This window comes from Zalophus californianus, chromosome 8, assembly GCF_009762305.2.
Source record: "Zalophus californianus isolate mZalCal1 chromosome 8, mZalCal1.pri.v2, whole genome shotgun sequence".
NCBI lineage: Eukaryota > Metazoa > Chordata > Mammalia > Carnivora > Otariidae > Zalophus > Zalophus californianus.
The window spans coordinates 54,027,036-54,050,220 of NC_045602.1; the positions used below are offsets into that span (position 1 = coordinate 54,027,036).

The 23,185-nt window shown below is 45.6% G+C and overlaps 1 protein-coding gene across 5 annotated transcripts in view; it reads right to left on the reverse strand.

Moving 5' to 3' along the window:
- The window catches only part of ARHGAP25 (Rho GTPase activating protein 25), an 89,423-nt gene that overhangs the window by 31,937 nt on the left and 34,301 nt on the right, over window positions 1–23,185 (reverse strand). Inside the window, exons 1-4 of one of the 5 annotated variants that reach the window (XM_027620892.2) lie at window positions 18,788–18,810; window positions 17,777–17,976; window positions 9,426–9,513; window positions 5,127–5,243 (exon numbers count right to left, since the gene is read on the reverse strand). In XM_027620892.2, coding sequence (XP_027476693.1) covers window positions 5,127–5,243; window positions 9,426–9,513; window positions 17,777–17,959 — 388 coding nt within the window. In that variant the 5' untranslated portion in view covers window positions 17,960–17,976; window positions 18,788–18,810. Of the gene's footprint in view, window positions 1–5,126; window positions 5,244–9,425; window positions 9,514–17,776; window positions 17,977–18,537; window positions 18,554–18,650; window positions 18,763–18,787; window positions 18,811–23,185 lie in introns of those variants that run through there. The other 4 variants (XM_027620891.2, XM_027620894.2, XM_027620890.2 and 1 more) reach the window with 4 other exon arrangements.

Sequence of the window (23,185 nt, forward strand, 5' to 3'; positions counted from 1 at the left end):
GCTCCCTGGGGGTGGGGTAGACACCTGGTTTCAGGGTGGGGATCCAGGGAGCACAGAGCGCTCCAACTCAGGGAGGGGGTGGTTTAGAGAAAAAGGGACAAGTCACTCGAAGTCCAGATGTGCTCACCTCCCTTCCTTTTCTTCTACTTAAATCAGGAACACTTGGAATTGCATCCAGAACTTTTGGGAAAAAATTAATCTAACTTTTCCCAGCCAGGGCCTTAGGAAAGAACAGTGCAGAGAAAAGAGATAAACTGGCTGGCTAGGAACGAAAAGACTAGAACACCACGGTGCTGCTTTCCAAGGTGTGACATTGTGATTTACTATAAGAAATATATTTTTGGTCTTTCACCCATTTTCTGGCACCAGCTTCTGAAACTCTTGGAATTTGCTGCGATGAGAGAGATAAAGGCATCTTTTGTTATGTTAATGAGGCAAGTTTTGGAAAGACACCTAGGATAGGGGCTGATTAACAGTGGAACCAACCCAGTGATTACAGGGTTAGAACTTTCAGTCCCAACCACTGACCTCCGGGCGGTGTGGGTGGGGGTGGGGGGCTGGAGACTGAGTTCAGTCACAAATGGCCAATGATTTGATCAATCATGCAGATGCAATACAGCCTCCATAAAATCCAAAAGGATATGGGATTTGGAGAATTTCTGGGTTGATGGATACCTGAAGATTTGGGGGAGACTGGTAGTCTTGGAGAGGGCCTTCGCCACACCTTGCCCATGCCTCTCTTCCATCTGGCTATTCCTGAGTTATATCCTTTTATAATAAACTGGTGATCTAATAAGCTAACTGGTTTCCTCAGTTCTGTGAACCCCTCTAGCAAATTAATTGAACCCAGGGAGGGGGTCATTGGGACCTCCAATCTATAGCCATTGGGTCAGAAGCACAGGTGACAATCTGGCCTTGAAATTGGCACCTGAAATGCATGGAAGGGGAGATGTCTTGCAGGACCGAGCCCTTTGCCTGTGCAATCTGAACTATCTCTAGGTAGATAGCGTCGGAACTGAGTTAAGTTGTTGGACATCTAGCTGGTGTCCAAGAATTTCTGGGACGTGTGGAGAAACATTGGAAATGGTCCCAGAACAGGACAAGGTGAGAGGAATGTTTAGAGCAGCTAGGAAGCAGGAGGAGCCAAGGGGAAAAAGCGGGGTGTGTCATGGGAACTACATGGGCCTTCTTTCTTGTCAAGGCAGACAGGGAGCCAGAAAAGAGACTGGGGCAAGAAGGGCCTTAGCTCTGCAAAACTGTCAACAAGAGTGACTTGTAAAACAGTTTGGACTCAGTACCTAGGTAGTACAAAGGGACTACAAGCACCTGCAGTTGAATGCAGTTGAACACAAAATTGTTCTGTCTGAACATTTTTCTGGGGAGGGTTTCCACAGCTTTTATCAGATTGTCTAAGGGGTCTACAAACCATAAAGAGTTTCACCAAAACTCACCATTAACACACTTGGAGCAAGATCATTCTAGACGCAGTAACCCATTTTCCAAGTCATTTCCCAGGTCAGCTGATGGTCACTGAGCAAAGAGGAGAGCCTACGGGAGTAGAACCCAGGACCACCATGGGAAGAAAAGGCCATTCCTTCACATCTACTGTGTCAGGCACTGTTTAGATTCTGGGATATAGCACTGAACAAAACAGAGAAAGAAATTCCTGCCAAGTAGATTAAAGGTTTCCTTCTAGCCAGGGGAGACCAACAACAAACAAATGAGTGAAAAATTTAGCAGGTTCTAAGAGGGTAGTACATAGGAGAAAAATGAAGCCGGACAGAGGGACAAGGAGGGCCGGGGGTAGGGCAAGGAAGGGGTTCAATGTCAAATGGGATGATGGGGATGTGGCAAGGCTCGCTGAGGTGATATTTGAGCAAAGACCTGCAAAAAAGCAGAGTACCAAGCCACACAGCTACCTGGAGACAGAGGATTCCAGACAGAGCAAATAGTAATGTCCCTGAGGCAGGAACGTGCCTTGGGTGTCTGGGGAAAAGCAAGGGAGTTGGTTTCGGGACCACTACTGTGATTCAGACAAGACGGCAGGGTGCCTCAACCAGGATGGTGGTAGTGGAAATGGTAAGAAGAGAGCGGATTCTGGGTGGGAAAAGCCATAGAAAGTTTCAGGAAGGGCTGGAAAGAGGCAGCAGCAACATCTGCCAGTGACTTTCCAATGTTTGAGGGGCATGCCCTGTAGATCTAGTGGACCTGGCTCAGAGGCACTTTCCAAGTGGGGCCATGCTGTGACCAAAGCTGCCTAAGAGGCGGGAGCCCCGGCCCCACTCCTTGGCAGCTGGGCTCCTCGGACTAATCACCCACTTCCTCAGGACAGAAGCTTCCTGACTTACAAACAGAAAGAACAAATGTCGGGCTTGCCTCGTGGCCTCAGATTGGACTCTCGTTTGTCTTAAAATGCCTTCTCATCCCAAGACCCAGCATTCAGATTCCACAAGAGGCTTTAGAAACCTCTGAAATGCCACGTCAGAGACAAGTTCTGTTCTTTGAATAAATAAATATGCTGCAATCTTATTTCTCGTCCCTCGGACTTTCCCCTGCCCGCAGGATTTATGCTTGACTGGCTTCTCAGGTGGTGAGGTGGGGGAAAGAAGAAATCCCCGCGTGGCGCAGGACCCAGTACAGCAGCTCACCGCGGCAAGGCTGAGCCAGCACCATATAAGGCACAGAGGCTTCTCACAGTGCAGGGACCTCATTTGACTCAGAGTAAGTGCATATGTAGGCAATGTAGGCAAAGTCTACTACCCTTGTCAACACAGGCTGCCTAGAGCGCTGCACTGAGGAAAGCAGGAAACCTCGGCAAGGGCTCACGATCTCACAACCCGGGGGCAATAAGGAGGCTCACAGCTAAGCTTATCCAGGCTGAATGGCATAGAAGAAAGCTTTAATCAATAAAAACCTCATCTTGGGCTGACGAGCACAGCAAAAAAGAGAGTGTTTAGGACCTGGGAAATGGTTAATGAAACCATGCTCCTCTTTTTGTAATAGGATGCAGCTGCTCAGGATGGCTGTGGCAGGCACTCCTGAGTCTGGGTGTCCCATCAGTAACGTCTTTTCTCCCAGCCCCCGCTAGGCAGGGCCCGGGCTACAGGACTGCCTCCTTGCCCCAGCTCCTGAGTCTGCAAGTGGTCTCCTGCCCCCAGCTGAGCCAGGTAGATGGTCTTTCTCAGGAGTTTGGAATGGGGTGGTAGAGGCTGAGCTCACCCTCTCCTGTGCTTGAAAGGGAAATACAGGAAAGCTGGGGCTGGCACAGCTGTACAGGGCCACGAGTGAGTACTGGAGGGCTGCTAACTACGCAAACACTGGGAGGCAGGCATGCAGAGAAAAGCAGAATGTGAAGCTGCATGGCCCCAGAGAAACCGACAGGATAAGCGCTGGGTTGATGGTCCAATTCTTGGCCCCAGTCCTGAGTCCTCTTGGCAGTTCTCCCTTGGTCCCTTTGAGTAGCTACTGTACCAACCCAGTAAATCCCTCTTTGTTGCTTAACATCATTGCACGCGATTTCTATTTTTGGTAACCAAATAACCTCTGAAATGAATCAATATAACAACATGGGAAAAACCCTTTAGCTATAAAATAAAAGGTATTAAATTGTATATATCCCATGCTTGTCATTCTGAAAAAAAAAAATAAGAAAAGGAATGTATGTATGAATACCACCTGGAAGGAAAACATAATTCCTCTGGTGGTTGTAGGGGTGATTATTTTCCTATATTTTTCAAATTTCCACAAAATTGTTATGGCGCTCATAAGGGCTTAAAGGAACCATTGGGCAATCCAATAAATATTTAATATTTGAGCTGTAAAAGCTCCCCCAACATGACTTGCAAAATAATAGGCAGCACAGTTGATAAATAATTATATACAGTCATCCTGGAGTTGACACAAAGTACGTTCCTAAAAAGTTGAAGCAAAGTGGTCACTTGAGATCGCCCATATCAGCAGTTCTTCATATTTTTATGAGAGGAAAAAATATATACTGGATTCACCTGTTTGTTAATTGCAGATGTTTTTGTTTTGTTTTGTTTTTAATTTTTTATTTAAATTCAATTTAGTTAACATATAGTGTAGTATTAGTTTCAGGGGTAGAATTTAGTGATTCATCACTTACATATAACACCCAGTGCTCATTCCATCAAGGGCCCTCCTTAATGCCCATCACCCAGTCACCCCATCGCCCCACCCACCTCTTGTCCAGCAACCCTCAGTTTGTTTCCTAGAGTTAAGAGTCTCTTATGGTTTGTCTCCCTCTCTGTTTTCATCTTATTTTATTTTTCCCTCCCTTCCCCTATGTTCATCTGTTTGTTTCTTAAATTCCGCATATGAGTGAAATCATATGGTGTTTCTCTTTCTCTGACTTTTTTCTCTTAGCATAATACCCTCTAGTTCCATCCATGTCATTGCAAAGGGCAAGATTTCATTCTTTTTGGTGGCTGAGTAGTATATGTATATTATATTATATGTGTATATATATATACCCATATATACCACATCTTTATCCATTCATCTGTCAATGGACATCTGGGCTCTTTCCATATTTTGGCTCTTGTGGACAGTGTGTTAATTATAGATATTTTTTCACAGCAGTTTCTCCTCTAGTGGGGCCCCAACACCAGGGTTCCCAGAAGACTCAAACACTTGAGTCATGGAACCCAGAAAAGTGGTCACCCTGAATTCACCGAGAACCTGTGAACGGGACCCAGTTCCTGAACCTCTCCCCCGTCTGACCACCCCAGTTCTGGCCAGCCGCTTCACTTTCCTGTGCCGATCAGCCTCCCCCAGCTTTTGGCATAGATCTTGCCATCACCCTTTCAGGCCCCATGACCCCATAACCAGGCAGACTCCTGGTGCTGCAGAATGTTGCTTCAGGGCATCACACACATTTGCCGCTGAGGTGCAAAGGGCAGCAGTCTGCCCAGCAAATCTAGAGTTGGCTCTTTGAGGTCATGCAGGGAGGGAAGCTAGATGCTTGGCAATGAGCATGGCCTCAGAGTTGTCCTCTCGTCGTGTCCCCTGAACACCGTTCAAGGAGGGATTGTGTCTGGAGCTCCTAGCTCCCCATCTTTGAGATGTCACAGACACCTGCCCAGGAAAGCCTGCAGAGTCCTTACCTCCAGAGGGCGTGCCAGCGACTCTCCTAAGGAATTTAACCCACTCCTCCATCTCCGCCTGAGAGCTGGCCATGAGGACATAGGAGTCCTGTCCTGTGCGACTCTGGTCCCATGAGGCTGGAGGAAGAAGTAATAATAATGAAGGTCTTCGAGCAGTAAGCGGCTGAGACAAAGGGAAGCAAGGGAAACAACCTCAGCTGCCTCTTTTGTTCAATTAAACGACCAAACAACACAAAAGCATTATCTACTTAACCTCAAGGGAACCAAATACCTATGCACCCAAAACTCTAATTCTATAGATAAACCACTGAACACCCGTGGTTTGCAATTGGGATGCCTTGGGCTCCTGTCGGGGAGAGAAGCCGTTTCCTACCAGAAAGGAAGAGAAGTTCAAGGGGCAGTGTCGGCGTTAGAGAAGAGAGGCTCAGCCCATACAGTTTTGAAGACTGTAGTCCCTCACACCATCACAGATATTTTCCTAAGCTACTCATGAGTTCAGCTGTTGGGGTGAGGAGGAGAACAGCAACTCAGGAGCGAGAGACAATGAGCACATGTGTGCCTTTCTCACAAAATCAGTGTTTCCTATTCGGGATTTCTACTCTCCTACCTGCACAAGACATTGTAAACGGTAGGCCCTCGATACATAGTTGATGGACAAATGAAGTCTGTTAGGACTTTCTTTACCATTTGCACTTTAAACCCACGATTACGGACAGACATATGTAATATTTCCTGGGTTCTGTGTTACAGACAAAAGGGTAAAGAAGTGACAAGGGGGTGGAACAGGAAGAGGTTGCCAAGAGAAAGGATGAAAGAAAGTGACAAAAAGAAAAATGACAGAGAAGGAGAAGAGAGGGAGAAGGAAATCATCTTAGGAAGGACAAGAACATAATAGCAATCCCTTTCAATTACAAGAGGCTATTAAATTTCAAAGTGTCTGTGTAAGCACCAACACATTCTTCTCACAATGTCAGGGCATTTCTCTCGAAAAAGAGTTTGTTCTAGCACCGCAGCTGTGCCCAAACCTGTACTTTCTTGCAGGGCAACAAAAAACCTTCAAATTCCTTTGGTTCTGATCTCTTGAACCTATATTAATATCCCCACATTCTTTTATGCTTTGGGACAACCCAATTCTGAATCCATCTTATCATTGAGTCATCAGCTCTTCTGACCAGGAAGGTCAGTCCATGGAGGCCCTGGCCATTCCTGAGAGCTAGGTGCCTCCAGAAGTAAAATGGGAAGTAAAAAGTGGTCAGGGTAGAACTAAAGAATCCTGGAGGAATCACAATATCCCTTTGAAATAGAATGGGCTCTAGTATCACTTCCATTCTATAGCCAATGGAACTCAAGTCCAGAGGTGCAAAGATGCCTGCCCATTGGCACCCAGTAAGTGACCACCAAACTCTAGGCATGGCCCCTGATCTTTTCCCCAATAATTGCCACTAGCCCCTATTGCTTCCAATTTGACCTTAGCCAAAATTTTTCTGGCACCTTTCTCCACCATGCCTATTCTCCAGTCTGTTGTGTTACCAAAAATATGCCTTTTCAGTTTACCCTGACTTCTGGAAGATCTTTTGTTTTGCCATTAGTTTTGTCTCTCGACTCCAATGAGAAACACCCCTCTCTCAGGATGCTCCTGACTGGCCAGGGCTTCAATGGACTGACACTTCTGGTCAAAAAAGCCAATGACCTGATGACAAGAAGGATTCTAAATCAGGTCATCCCAAAGGGTAAAGAAGGTGAAGTTCCATGATATTAAATAGGTTCAAGAGATCAAAAGCAAAGGGAATTTGAAAATCTTTTGCTGCCCTATAAAACAATTAATGTTGGGCACATTGGAGTGCCTGCTCTATTTAAAATGGTAAGTGAGGGGCGCCTGAGTGGCTGTTGGTTAAGTGTCTGCCTTCGGCTCAGGTCATGGTCCCAGGGTCCTGGGATCAAGCCTTGTGTCGGGCTCCCTGCTCAGCGGGCAGTCTGCTTCTCCCTCTCCACCCACCCCCACTCGTGCTCTCTCTCACTGTCTCTGTCTCTCTTTCTCTCTCAAATAAATAGAATCTTTTTTTAAAGTAAAAAAATAAACAATAAAATGGTAAGTAACCCGCCACTATCCCAACCTCAACGAGAATTTTTCTTTCTTTGCTTTAATTTTTTCCATTGTGCTTGTTCTATCATAAGCAGTCAGTTGTCAGTGTCCTCCATTAGACTGTGAGCTGCACGCAGGCTTGTTCTTTTCTGGATTCCCAGTTCCTATGATAGTGCCTGGCTCATAGCAGGTACTCAATAAATCTGTTGTAACATCTCACCAGGCAGCATGAGAATGAAATGCAACAAGTGGAATAACTTTCTGTATCCGTGATGACATCCTTTGGGTGGAAGGAGAACAGATAATTATTCTGCTAGAGGTAAGTAGGGAAAGGGAAACCTGTCCTAAATTTTTGCCTGCCCCAAATAAAGAAAAACATAGCGTAACTACAATGAAAGGCTTCTCTCTGGCTTTTGTGCAACTGATACCGGTGATCACAGAGAAAGGGCCCTGCTTAGGGAGGCCATTTCCTCGGCCAGCATTGGTCCCTGAGAATAATCTTGCGTAAGACCATGGCAAAAAGAGGAATGAAAAATCTCTACATCATAATACAAAGGCTTGCCTCACTTTAAGTTGGGTGAAGACTTGAGAATGATGGCTCCTTTGGGAAACCTTTAGGAAAATGGTTCCCTACCTTATTATTGCTTTAGAATTGTTGTTTGTTCTTATGAGACGTGTGTGTGTGTGTGTGTGTGTGTGCATGCGCGCACATGCACGTGCACACCCAGGAGCCTGCAGCAAGTGTACGTGATAATGAGATACTGTAGCATAGCAATCTTCAAGGGTACTGGGCTTGGGGTGCAAAGCCCACAGTGAATCTGCAGCCAGGCCTCTCAGTAGGGTTACCATTGATAGAAAATTCAGGCTTTGGGACACATGTTACCGTGGACGGTTGTATCCCATGAACTGTGCTGGGAAACGGGTCCTCAGACTAGAAGAATCTTGTGGGAAAGAGGTGGGGTTTTCTTAGAGATGAGAGACTAAAAAATAAACTCTTCCTCTGAGGAGGAAGAGAGTTGGACAGAACTCAGGTAAAAAAGCAAAGGAGTGCCCACTGGGAAGGAGGCCACCCGGAAGAGCTGAACTTTAAAAATGGTCTTTCTTTGTTTTCTATAGCAGTAGCCAGTTTTAGGATTGATTTCTACATTACAATTTCTTCCAGTTATCCCCGAAGATCACACATCTACATGGCACTAACTGTATATCAGTCACTATGCCAAATGTGCCAGATCGATTTCTCTCTTTCATCTTCACTATCCTCATCATTGTCCGCATTTCACAGATAAAGAAACAGGCAGGAAAAAAGGAAATAACCTGATCACAGTTACGCAGATAGAAAGCGGCAGGGCCAGGATTCAGAGCAGGGCAGGCCAGCTCCAGACCAGGCACTCTAACCTCACGGCTACACTGCCGTCTTTGTCATGTCTTACGCGCGTGCTGCCTTAAGCGAGTGATAAGGAGGGGGGTTAAGGGAAGGGGCGCTCGCTCAGGGGACTGGTGGCCTCCCCTGCTATGTCACCACCTGACCAGCGGGTCTGGAGTTCCTGGCGGGGCTGGGGCTGGCAAAGGAGCACGAGATAAGGAGAAGCAGCCTCGGTGTGCTAGGCTCACACAAACCCGAATTCCCCTTGAGACAGAGTAAGATCAACTCCTCTTGCCCCAGATACACTTGAGGAAGGGAACTCTTGCCTGGGCAGAAGCACCCTCCAGCACGCTGCTAACATGCGCAATAGAGGACTTTCAGCACCTGACATGTGCTAAGTGCTCAGTAATTCGTGGCTGTCATTTCGTATTAGGTCGTGTTGAACCATATGTGACTATTGACCGTGGACCATTTTTGACCTACCAAAATGGCAATTTCACATCGCTCAGTTTACATTGTAACTATTCATTTTAATATCTCACTCAACTTGGAAACTGAGCTCCTTTTAGTGAGCAGGGATGATGTACTTTTCAGAACAGTGTGCCAGCGCCTGGTGGAATACGTGTCTCCAAGCACACACTCACGAGATGCTTACAGGGTTGAACCACACGTGCACCCACCTAGTTGGCCTGCCAGCTAATGAACTAGTATAGGTTCGTTAACTACATACAGAACTACAATGCATTCTTACTCAGTTGGTTAGTTAGCTGGCTGACAGAGTCAGTCTTGACTTCTAGGATCCAGAAGTAAGACGGGAATATAATGTACCTCTGTCCCCACTTTTGTTGCCTACCTGGAATGACTTCAAAGACAAACTTCCCCGCCTCTTCTGGGTTTGTGGCGATCTCCTTGATCGTACTTCCTGGTAGATACATGCAACCCTGAAAGATCAAAAGTTGGCCCTTTAAGGTAAGCAGCAATTTGGTCCCCTAAAATTAAGTTGAAGGACAGACAGGATAATGATGGGATCAGGGAAGAAGACAGGTAGGTGGAGAGGAATATGGAAAGCTAGCATCCCAGTTTTGAACGGGGCCCTTCTGCTGTTCAAGCCTCTGACAAATTAAGTGACAGCTATCTGAGAGCAAGCTAGGTGCCTAGAGAGAAAAGAACAAGGTCCTGACAGAAGAGTGAGAGGAGGGGATGCCATCAGCAACACTTGCCTCTTCCCACTTTTCCAAGGACCTGACTTCCTGGCCAAACCAGACATCGGATCTTTGTAAGCAGGGCAGAGACTGGTATGCCTTGCAGAGGTAGTACGGTGGGCATTCTACCTGCCCGGCTGCCAGAGATTGCACAGGGGATGGAACCACAGGTAGCCAGTCAAGAAGATAGAGTACTTAGCAGCAGCAAGAGCTGCTGAGCAGCACATTCCAAGCATCTGCCCCTTTGCTAAGCACCTTGACTATGTTACCCATTTAGTCCTTCCGGCAACCCTCCCAGCCAGGTGTCATTATGCACATTTACAAATGAGGAACCTGGGAACCAGAAAGGTTCTATAATCTGCCCAATGTCACAGGGCTAGTAAGGGACAGACAGGTAATTCATCTCAGCAGCGAGCTCAAGTTGAGGTGGTCGGGACCCATCAGCTTCATGTCCCCCCGAAGTGGGGAGGAGGATCCTGCACCCATGGCAGGAAGTGAGGTTGCAGAAGGATAGGTGAGCCCTTAGATGTGACTACGCTATCAGAGAAACAAGTCACTTGTGTGCTCAGTGCTTTAGCACTTACATGCACCGTCACATGCAATATCTCATTAGGTCCCCGCGGCAGCTCTGTACCATAAGCCTGGAGACATGTGCCTCTTCTACTTGGCAGACGAGGTAATCAATACTGCGGAAATCTAAGCGACTGCACCAAGGGACACAGCTTATTTGTCCTAGACTTGGCTTGTCAGAATTTATATCTCACTGGCCATGACAGGCAGCGTGTCTGATTCTAGCTGAGTAAATATATGTGTCTTTAGAACAGTGTCAATGAAGAGGATTGGCATCAAAAAACCCATTAGCATCAAAAACAGAGAGGAAGCCTTGGAAAAGTCCCTGAGCAAACAAAACCAGTTTAGTCATACAAAGCTCAATTTCGCTTACTTTGCAAGACAAACTTGACCTGGATCATTTCTTGCTTATGCATAGCAAATCATAAGCATAAGCAAATCTTGGAAATCATAAGCAAAACTTGAACTATAATCACTGACCAGTTTCCTATCGTTTAAGGAAACGCGCGCAAGAGGCGGGGAGAGGCAGAGGGGGAAGGAGAGAGAGAATCTCAAGCAGCTTTGCGCTAAGTGAGGCTCGATCTCATGACCCTGAGATCATGACCTGAACTGAAATCAAGAGTTGGACACTTAACTGACTGAGGCACCCAGGCGCCCCTAAGGAAATTCCCATATTATAACCAATCACTATAAAAAATAAAACAGTCACTGCTTTCTCAACTTAAAATGCTGCTTTATAACAATATATCCCTGAGCCTCATTCCACGTTTTTGGCTTAAGTGCTTCCAGTTTGCAAACTGTCTTTTTGGTGTATGCAAAATAAATTTTTACTAGTTATTACTTCGGTGATTCATTGGTCTTACTTCTGTTATTTCTGAACTTTTGAGAGTATAGGGCAAGAGTCTTAACTCTCAGATCGGCTGCGGAGCCTGAACAAATAAATGTTTCTTGAGAGTCTAGAATTAAAAATGTCTAAGACTGAAGGAGAAAAAGAGTAGAAGAAAAAGAAGAAGAAAATGAGGGGGAAAAGAGGAGAAGGGGAGAGATGGAGAGGGGGAAGGAGGAAAAAAGAAAAAGTATCTGTCTATAAAAGGGAATTCTGTATTTTTCTACATTTCTCTAATTTTATTACTTGAAAATAACCTCAAACCTACAAGGTCCTCATCATCTTTAAATAATATCAATGGCCTCAGGAAAAAAAATGACCCTGAGATTGTGCAGCTGGGCTTCTTTGCATGAGTTATGGCACTAGAATAAAAAGCCACATTATTTTTAGACAAGAAGGGAGCACTGCCTGGCAGAAGAAAAGGAAAGTATAATTTCAGAAGTAACTGCCTCTCCTAAATACTTCTATTATTTGATATGTCCAAATCACTTTCATCCAAAAACAGTAAAAATAAAGTACAAAATATGTAAGTACTATTTATCGAGCAGTAACTAGGTGCCAGGCTCTGGGCTAAATGCCCTGAATATATTATCATATTAAATCTTCATAAGAACTCTCTGAAGGGGGCGCCTGGGTGGCTCAGTCATTAAGCGTCTGCCTTCGGCTCAGGTCATGATCCCAGGGTCCTGGGATCGAGCCGCACATCGGGCTCCCTGCTCCGCGGGAAGCCTGCTTCTCCCTCTCCCACTCCCCCTGCTTGTGTTCCCTCTCTTGTTGTGTCTCTCTCTGTCAAATAAATAAATAAATAAATAAATAAATAAATAAATAAAAAGAACTCTCTGAAGGACAGACTGTTATTTTCCCCACTGGAGACATGAGGAAATAAGGGTCAGAGAGGTTAATTAGCTGATCCAAGATCACAGCGCTAGTTAATTGGAATGCTGTGATTCAAACTCCAGTCAGTGGGATTTCAGAATGACAAGTAAGACTTTACTTACAAGTCCCACTTACTTTGGGGGAAGAAGTAACCATCAGAGTTAAACTTATTCACCCCAAGACATAAATGATAAACTGCAAGCCCTTCCTCATCTTGAGCACAAGAACCTTGGACATCATAAATGAAGAGAGGAGAGTGGGAAGCCATAAGAGAGACAGTAGTGGGGGTTGGGACACTGATGGGGAGGGAGGAATGGCCCCGGACAGGAAGGGCTCAAGTGGCCACTTTTCCCCACATTGCAAGTCGACTTGGGTGGACTCTGTGCAAAGATGGAAGTAGGAGGCCACACACCCTACAGCAATGAAGCAAGGCAGATAGCTGGAGCAGTGGGGTGCTGGAGCCCACGTACAGCGGCTCACAAGGATGCACTGTCACACTTTCAGGAACAATGTGAGCCAGTTGTTAAACACAGCCATCATCAAAAGTTAAATTATATAAGCCTATAATGAAATATTTTATATTAAAAATCAAGGTAATAATACTCAGAGTTCAGCGATTCCTAGTTATTTACTATATTTTACTATGATTTCTGTTCATGTGGTTATTTACATCTGTTCTATCTGTGTGGTTAAAATACTATAAAACACTGTGCTTTACACATCTCTTCTCAACTCTGTGTTCAGTGATGTCATGTTAGCAGCCTGAATCAGCCAGGCTCGTGTATTTACACCACGGAAATTGGCTAATCCTGCATCACGATCAGCTCGGCCACCAGAGAGCCATTTGTGAAACACTTCCCAGCCACCTGCGGTAACGTCCCTGAAAAGGAGATGAGACAAGGGAACAAAGAAGCTAGGACTGTCCAGAACCATCACTGTAGCAGAGACTCGAGGGCAGTTTGCTGAGGTTCTGGTTTAAACAATTTCCCTGACAAAGAACCTGTTGGAATGAGCTCTATCAAGCTAAGTCAAAGATTTACAGAGCATTATGCTATTAAAGCTGGACAGACCATGCTGACACCTCAGGGGAAAAAATGCACAGATTGCCTTCTGTCGAGCCCCGAGCCTCCTGGGAGGCAGGCACAGGAGGTCCATCAGAGAGGGGCCGATCATTTATTTAATCATTCTCCTTTGTTGGACGTTAAGTTCAAAGTTTCTCATTATAAACAGCACTGCACGTATCTTATTTCTCTTGGATCACTTCCTAAAACTAAAATGACTCGCTGTAAGCCTATGATATTTTTTTGGCTCTTAGAAATTCGTCCAAATGGCTTTCTAGAAAGTTTGCACCAGCTTATATGCATATCATCAGTGTACATGAGGGCCTTTTTCACCTGATTGTTCCGAGATTACTGGGGTTTCTGTCTGAGATTTTTTTAAGGGATAGAACTGTGTGTGTTCTTTTTAAATTTGTAACTAATTTATGCCTTATAGAAAAATTAGAAAATGGACAAAAAAGAGGAAAATCAAAAATTGTCTGCACCTCCAGTGCTCAGAAGAGATAACCACTATTAACAGGTCTGAGTATTTCTCTCCCAGCCATTTTCCCTTAAATTCACATTCATTATTTTTTCCCTCAACAATGGGATTAGTTAGATACATCATCCTCTGTTGTGAATTGGCCTTTTTTGCTTTTGTTTTCAAAGCAGTATTATGGATATCGTTCTATTTCAAAAAGTATTAATTTAGGGCATAACAGCAGACTTATATTCTATTGTATAAATATACAAAATTTCCTTGATATAACTTAGCCCCTACAACAGGGTATTGTTTTTAACATCACTATTATAAACAGTACTGTAGTGAAAACATGTACAGGTAAATTTAATTATCTACATCAGTCTTAGGGCACCTGGGTGGCTCATTCAGTTAAGCAGCTGTCTTTGGCTCTGGCATGATCTCAGGGTGCTGGGATCCAGCCCGGATTGGGCTCCCTGCTCAGCAGAAAGTCTGCTTCTCCCTCTGTCTCACCCCCACCTCCCCTCCCCAGCCCCTAGCTCATGCTCTCTCTCTCAAATAAATAAATAAATAAATAAATAAATAAATAAATAACATCTTTAAAAAAATAATTATCTACACCAGTCTTAAGCAACCACTTTGGTTAAATGTCTAGAATTAGAAATGCAGGGTCAAAGAGTTTGCATTTTTTAAAAAGGCATGTATTACCCTCCAGAAAGGTGGTACGGGATTTTCATTTCCATCAGCTGTGCATTATAATTCCTATTCCCTGTCCTTTCCAACACCGAAATTTCTAGAAAAGCTTTGCTAATTTGACAAGGGGACAGTGATGTCTCGTTAGATTACATTGTATGTCTTTAATTATTACCGAGACTGAACTTTTTTATATACGCATATTGGTGATTACATTTCTTTGGTAAATTGTCCATTTGCGTCATTTGCTCACTTTTCTATTGAGCTATTTGGACTTTTTTTAAAAATAGGTTTGAAAGAATACTTTAAATATTAAGAATATTTGTGTACTATATGCACATATACAATTTTTCCTTCTTATTATTTGCCTTTTCACATTATGATAATTGGTTTTTAAGGTAGAGATATTTTACGTAATTAAATTAGCCTTTACCTTGTGCTGTCTTTGTTGCTTACACTATGCTTGAAAAACACCTGCCTTCCAAAGATTATGCAGGTAGCTGCGTTTTCTTCTAGGACTTTTATGAACTCACTTTTTTTTACATTTAAGTCTTTAGTCCATCCAGAATCATGAATGGTGCGAAACATGGCATAGAAATATACCTTTATTTTTCCCCAAGAATTTAGCTCATGTCTGTAACTTTCATGTCATTTCAAGATGTTTGACATGTCTATGAATCCCAAAACGGTGTTAAATAAATGCTTTATTTTTAATAGATTTCCTTTATCTTAACAAAATAATGATGAATATACAAAAAGTCTACAAGGATGTCCACTTAACTCTTATTTGTAATAATAATATAAAAATATCAGCCCAAATTCACTAGAAAATCAAATAAATTATAAAATGTCCATACAGTAGATTATTCTGCCACCATTAAGAATTACATTGTAAAAGAATATTTATCTATAATAATAGTAATTCATGACTTATTGTTAATTTTTAAATGAAGAATATTATTATACTAATTTGCATTTAGAATAGATGAGTTTCTAAATGTATACGTATAGAAAGAACTGGAAGAAGTGAGAATTTGGGTGCCTATTTCTTGCTAATGGGATCTTTTTCATTTTCTGCTTTGTGTTCTTCCACATCTTCCAAATTTCCTACCATGCACACATATAACTTTTGTAATCAAGGTATCCATATCTATATACAGTAAAATCTTTTTTCTAATACATTATCATTCATCCCTAAAAGCTTTTTAAAAAACTTTTTATATCTGAAATGAGTATTGAATTTTACCAAATGCTTCTTTCAGTCACAGTTTAGGGGTTGTGCAGTTTTTCCTTATTTGACTTATTGATCTCAACCTATTGATCTGATGTATTATAGTAATAGAGTTCCTTAAAAAAAAAAAAAAAAAAAAGCTTCTTCTCCTAGAAGAAGCTTTGCCTAATTATCCCAGGCTACTTTACCCCCGGAAGGACTTCCTTCAGAAGCAAAGGAGAGAATCTAGGACCTCCAATAATTTATTTAACCTTTGACATCAGCTTTCACAAAACATTTTATTTACACATGCTTCATATCATTTGAGCCTGTGGTAAGTGCAGGCCGGATACGATTGTCTCATTCTATAAAAGAAGAAAGAGGAGTCCAGAAAAATTAAATAGTTACCTGGCCAGCTTCCTGGTAGAAGAGCCAGGGAAGGAATACAAGCTTGGACATATTATACCTCTCATCATCTACATCTCGGGGAAGTAAACCCCACCGAGTTGTCCTTCCTGCTGATTTGGGAAGGCTAATGCTTTAGTGCCACCTCCCTCATTCTGCAGATGGGAAGACTTGCTGCGTCATCTCCTCATGCACTAGTCCCCACCACCTTAGCCTATAATTGCTTGGCTCTGATAGGGTCTGGGTTGTTCATAAAGTAAAAGGAAGTCTGGTTACCATGCACAGGTCACTGAGCAAGAACCCAGTCTGTGGTGGGGTCTCTGGCCCTTCTCCAGCCTTTGCAGTGACAGACACTCAAGTGGAGGGCCTGGTTAACCAGGTGCTGCTGATATGTCACAGATCCCCAAGCTTATTCTTAAAGAGAACTGTCCTCTTCCAAAATGACTGTCTTGTTTCTTTACATACCCTGCCATCCACCCTCAATACCCTTAGCATTCTTGGGGCTTTTGTTCCTGGATCCAGAAGGTTCTAGAGTCTGTCTTCCCTAATAAGTTCCTTCTGGCCAAGCTCACTCTTCCACCTCCACAGACATGAGCTCTAGATGGGGTGGCCAGTCATCCTGAGAGCTCCAAGACATGCAGGTTACACCTGGGGTCCCAGGGTAATTGTTAATAGCACGCCCTTTCACTTTCACGCACCATGACGGCCAAGAGGAATCACTAGTCCCAAGACTTAGGACCAAAGTCCACTCTGGCCCCATCCACTCCAATTAGAAATCCTGTTTACTGTACTTTCAAAGTATACCAGCAACCTGATCACTTTCCTCCAGCCCACAACCCTCACTGACATTCTAAACAACATAACCTCTCCCCTAGATTATGCTCATGCCTCCTTCCTCTGGCCCTGAATCTATTTTGAACACTGTAGCCAGAGCCTTCCTTTTACAGCATAAGCCAAAGAAGTGTCCCCTTTCTGCTCAGAACCTTGCAATGCTTTCCCATAGCCCTCAGCATAAACCTTCATGTCTTTGCAGTGATCTCCCTCTTTGCTATCTGCACTGTGATCCTGAGCCCCGCCCTCCCCTCTCTGACTCCATCCCCTTTGATCCTCTCATTCCCTAGCTTTGTTGCTCCCACACTGACCTCCTTGGTATTCTCAGCACACAGCAGACATGCTCCACCACCGGGCCTTTGCACTGGCTTTCCTCTCAGCATGAAGTGCTCTTTCCCCAGAGATCTGCCTGGCTAACTGCCTCTCTCCTTCTTAATCATGCTGACCACCCTTTGTAAAATCATCTCGCCTCCCCAAACGCCTGATCTCCCCTTAACCCATTCTTTTTTTTTTTTTTAATCTCATGGAACTCATCACTTTTTAACAAACCACATACTCTCCTTATTTATTATTTTCTGTCTGTCCCCTTATCATCTAAGTTCCACATGCAGGGACTTATATCTGTTTTACTCACTGGTTGATTTCAAGTACCCCAAACAATATCTGGTACATAATAGATGCTCGGTAAATGTTGGTCGAACAAACAAATCAATTTGCCTGAAGGCAAATCCGCTGGCTCTGAGCCCTCACATTCAGCATCACCATCAAGACTGTGTCACCAGCCTTCACTTAAGGGCTGAGTTTAGGAAGCTCCTCAGTGCTCCCCTTGGGGCTTTGCACACCGAGGATCACCCTGTTCTCTCTGCGATGCAGTTTATGGATCTAAAAGCTGGTGGGGAGGAGAGAGGGGACACCTCTCGCACGGATCCTAGGGTGAAAGCCTGAGGATCTTTCCTCCCCCTGTGTCCGGCCAGGGGAGCCCTGCCAGTGGGGACCCACGGCCTGGCTGGTACCTGTGGCTTCGCCTCCTCTTCGTCCTTATAGTAGTAGAGCTGCTGCGCCCTCAGCACGAAGTATCTCTGCTGCCAGTTCTTCACGATGGACCTCTGCTTCTTGAGCCAGCCCATCTTGATGGGCCTCTCCAGCGGGTTGGGGGCAGACGGCTGGTGGAGGGCGGCCATCTGCTCGCCGGTCATCACACTCCGGGACCGAGCTATGGAGAGGAACAGACAGGCAGGCTGGCTGAGGGACATGAAGCGGCGTGCGGGGGCGGGGGTGGGGGAGAGTGGGGCGCCGAGGCCACAGAGGAAGCCCCAAGGGGCCGAGAGGCTGGCTGCGCCCCAGCCGGGCCGGCTCAGGAGGCCCGGCCTGCGGGAGGCACGAAGCCCCGGGCGGCCGAGAGGCAGCCGAGCGGCCTGCTCCGGGCGCGGGCCGGCCAGGGACCGGGAAGCCGGCGACAGCCAGAGGCCCGACGCACACGCAGTCCGGCGCCCGGCGCCGGCCCCGTCATTCTGCAAAGAGAAAGGCTGGCTGGAGCCTTCCGAAGAGGAAGTGGCCGCAGCATCTGACAAAAGGTGCTTCCTTTTTCCTGCGTGGGAGTCGGTATCTGACAAGAGAAAGAGAAAACGGTGCCCGCTTGGAGGGTTCAGGGAGTCCTACGCAGCTGCAGAGGCAGCCGGAAGCTGGCCGGGCACTGTCCCCAGAGCAGGACCTGGCGCCCCGCAGCGTCCCTCCGCAGCAGACCCCGAGCCCCTGGCCCGCTCCACGCCCCCACCGTGCAGGAAGCTGGCCCTTCCGGAGTGCTCCTGCCAAGTGTCATCCATTGCCACTCTGTCCCTGGCCCTCTGAGCGTATTTAGAGCCCTTTATGCTCCACCAGGGGCCTCACCGTAGCTGCTTTCCTACCACGGGACCTGTCGGGTGGGCCCTTCCCTGGGCCGACGACACACAAGGACCCAATGGGAAACGCATCTGCCAGCAGAACACAGAAGGGGAATTTGAATCCAGACCCTCATGTTTTCACACCAGAGCGCTGCTGTCACCCGATCAGGTCCAGGTGTCCACAGCTCGTCTCCAGGGTAACTCCCAGTCCCGGATAGCGGTCTCCTTTCCTTCCCTCCACAGCGACGGGTCTGCAGGCCTGTGGTCCGGCTGGTATATGTCTTCTGAGCCCCACCTCCTTTCTTTCCCTGCCAGTTCTGCGGTACCCTTCTACAGAGGTCCACCACATGGGAGCACCAGACCCCAATCATGTGCTGCCACCCCCGAGTGCCTGCACTCCTGTTCTTGCTGGAAGAAGTCTCTGTCTTATAGCCCCTTTCTTCAGCTTTTGTGGGTCCCCGGAACATTCATGACACAGCTGAATGCAGCCAACTTCACTTTGGCCAGTTTCTCCCAGCCTGGTTGGAGACCAGCTCTTCCTTTCCTGGCTCTTAGACCCTTGAGTCCAGTACACAAATTCTCTGAGCCTCCGTTTCCTCGCTTGTTAAACTAGGGTAATGACAGTCCCTACTCTATGGAATCATTGTAGAGATTAAACAAGCTAACATATATAAACATATATAACTTGGACATATATAACTTGTCCCAAGGGAAGCAAAAGTGACTCGTTCATTTTATCAACAGGTAACGTTGCTTCCGCTACAAGGTTGGAGATCATCTCTGAGAGCTTCCTAAACGTCCCTGTGCTTTCAAGGTGTCGCTCCATCATCAAGCTTCCTCTCTTCCTTCATTCCTATCTTGAATGCATTGAATCAACAACCTTTCCCATTGCTTTTGATTTCTTTCTTTCTATCTCCTTCTATGCCTATGGCTTTCAACCTTTATTTCTGTTCATGGCATACTTTCAAATATCAGAATTTTATATGGCATCGCAGACTAATTGTATTCAGAGTTATCACCCTATTTATGTGTTTTACCCTTCAGTCCTATATGGCTGTCTGAAGATGACTCTGCTCCCTTGATCCTCACAAGGAGCCTATGTTCCTGTCACATCCCTTGTAGCCTGTGATCACCCCTCACCTCCCACCAGGGACTGGAGAGGCCATACTATGTTGGACACCAGAGGACAAAGCATACTCGGTTCAACCTTCTCTTGGGCAGACATCATCGTAACAGTGCATAAGCCCGGTTGTAGTAAAAAGTAACTCGACATTTTGATGACAAGTTGGCAGCATGCTTGCAAAGGGTTTGCTTTATATCAGTGTGTCCTGACACCCCAGTTAAGAATTTTATCTTAGATCTTGCTCCTCAGTTAACTACTGTCTTCATGATCTCCCACCTGTAGTTCAAACAACAACCACACTGAGGCTAGTCACGTACTCTAAGGCTGTGTACATGATCTAAAGGAGTGATAGGAGGGTCTTGGCAGGAATAAAATGGGAGGAAGGAATTTGAAGAACGGTGTGCAGCTCTGTGTCTCTCTAGATCAGAGACCGTAACTTGTGAAGACGCCTATCTGTCCTAGAAAAGGGCAGATAATAGACAGAGATGAAAAAGAATGTTCGCACCCACAACCTTTGGAGAAAATGGAGGAGTGAGGCATTCTGGCAAATTCAGGGGTGTCCTCCTTCACCCCAAGAACCTCAGCATAGCCCGGCCGTTCTCCTAAGGTAGCATTAGTATGACCATTCACCTGAAGTAGCATCGGACTAGGGAGGGAGGGCCACCCTCCAAACAGAGCCATAATGAGGGAGCTTCACTCGGCTTCTGGGTGACGCCACCAAATGAAGCCAGCCCAGAAAAGGATAGAAACAAGCAGATGCCACACAATGGTTATGAGGACTCAGGCCTCCTGAACCATCCCCAGAGACCCAAAGCAATTGTTAGAACCATGGTGGGAGAAACTAACGGGGGGTGGGGGAAACAGATGCCCAAAAGACACTGTAGATTGAAGAGAATTAACTCAACATGGAATTTGGTTGCTGGAACATTATTCTGTGGTTAATTCTGTGAAATTTTTATGCTCTGTTATGGCAAAAACGATGACAAAAACAAATACACAAAAACAAAACCTCCTCTAGAGACATCTGTGCTTTACAGAATGGCCTAGCAAAGGCAAGAGGAGGTATGAGGATCTTATGTTCTCGGACTTGGCCAAGAGGGACTTGGATGCCCTTGGGACTGGTAGGCAACCACCTTTTCTGTCTGCATATGGTCAAGGCCTTGACTAACCATCTTTTATATTCCAGAAATGATACCATTCACCCAGACATCCACCCAGTGCTTCTGGAGGGCCTGTTACCATCCTCATTGTGGGTGGTATGACTACCCACAGTGTGTCATGCTTACAAGTCGGAGTGTGGATAGCCCAGGACAAGCCTCCACACTGCTGGAATTAGCCCCAAACACTGGGGAGGTGAGAGCTGGGCTTCCAGTGAACCAGTGACTAAGCAGGGGAGCTTTCTGTCCCATGTCAGAACCGTCTCCCACGTTGGCCTTCAGCATCGCTCATCAGTCAGACCTATCCTGAGATGATTCAAATATCAGGGAAGGAAGCCTGGTGGGCTTTGAGTCCGACTTGTTTTTGGCTAAGTTTCCTTGTTAATTCCTTTGAACAGTCTCTCTTCTTTGTGGGTGTGACTTGTTCCCAGATAAAGTAAACAAAGAAATCTGTTACTATTAATGGAGCTGTTTCTCATAAAGAAAATAATAACTGTGATAAGCTTCACTTGTGAGCCAGTCCCTGCACACTGAGTGCACGCTCCCAGCCCTGTGGGAAGGAGATCTGAGCCAGCCTGTGGGTTGGAGAGCAGGCTGCAGGCAGGCCAGGCAAGGCAGGAAGTCAGAAAGCAGTTGCTAAGCGTTTACAGAACACTCTGGGGAAGTGGGAAGCGAGGGCCTCAGTAAAGTCAGAAACCCACCCTGACTTTAGTAGAGAGAGAAAGAAGCCCCTCTGACTATGCTGTTCAAAACAGTAGCCACTTGCTATTTGTGGCTATGTACATGTAAATGAATTACAGTGTATTAAATTTAGTTCCTCAATCACACCAGCTACATTTCAAGTGCTCAGTAGCCCCGAGTGGCTCTTGGCTACAGGATTGGACAACACAGATAGAGAACATTTCCATCAGCACAGAAAGTTCTATTGGTCAGCACTTCCTGGAATCAGAGTGTTACCATTACTAAGCATGAGACAAAAATGGGTTGTAAATGGTGGGGCAGCATTTCATCAAATAGGAAATCAAGCTAGAGATCCCTGAGAAGAAGTGGCTTCAGGTGGCAGAGTGAGAAGCTCAGCCTTGATCTGAGAGGTTATATGGAACCACTTCATGTACCTGGGCGAGGGAGGTCCGGGAGAAAATATAGACGAAAATATAGACTGTGTATGCTGAGTTTTAGTCGGCAGTCTGGGAGGGCACCAGAAAGAGAAGAAGACAAATGGAAGAAGTGCCACATGCCCAGAAGATGCCCAGAAACTTCTGTTTCTGTAGTAGAAGTTAGCTACTCTCTGCCACAAGTTGGAGCAAGAGAAAATTCAAAAAAGAAGTATAAACAGAGAAGTCAGCTTGGGAAGCATTATCACTTCCTTTCTTCATCTTCCCATCTTCTGACCCCTAACCCCCAAAATAATCAACCACAAAATCTTCTAGGGTCTACTTTTGAGATATTTCTTCTATCTGCTCTCAGCTATGCTTCAGTTTAGTTTCTATTTTAGATGGTTCCAAATGTACGGGTGAGATGCTAATGGTTCATCCAAAGCTGGGTATTTTGTCAATATGTTGATACAAGCTGTGCATTAGTCTGGGAACCATGTTAAATGGCTTTGAAAAGGGAGTAGATAATATATGCTTCACCCCCAGAAACCTGAGCTGCAGACCTGTCTGTCCAACTGTCTACATGTACTTCGATGGGAATCTCAAGGTCACCATGTTGCTGGTGAAAGTGCAACTTTACCCTGCCCCCTCCACCATTCCCCTTACCTTACACCCACAGACACACGCCCAAACCTGCTTTTCCTCCACAGATCTCCATGATGGGCTGTGAGGGATGTCTTCCCAGCCAACCAAGCAAACCAGAAAGCTGCCCCATTCCACAGTCACCACAATCAACAACTCTCTCTCAGATCCAGCCTTCCTCTCTACCCACCCACCTCCCTGCTTTTGTGGGCCCTTCTATTCTCCCCCTGGATTTCCACAATAGCTCCCTTATGTGTCTCTTCTACCAGTCTCACCTCCAGTCCATTGGTGACATTGTCTATGACATGGTCCTTCTAAAACACAAATCTGATCATGTTACTTGCCTAAAGCCTCCGATGATCCTCCAGCACCTTCATCATTAAAAGATGCAGGCTAAACTCCCTACCAAGGGTTCAGAGTCCTGTGGTTTTCCTCCCGCATTTCCCGCTCCTTCTCCACACGCATACTGCCTTTCCTTCTTGACAACACGCTATTCTCTCTGCTGGAATATTCTACCCCCCCACCC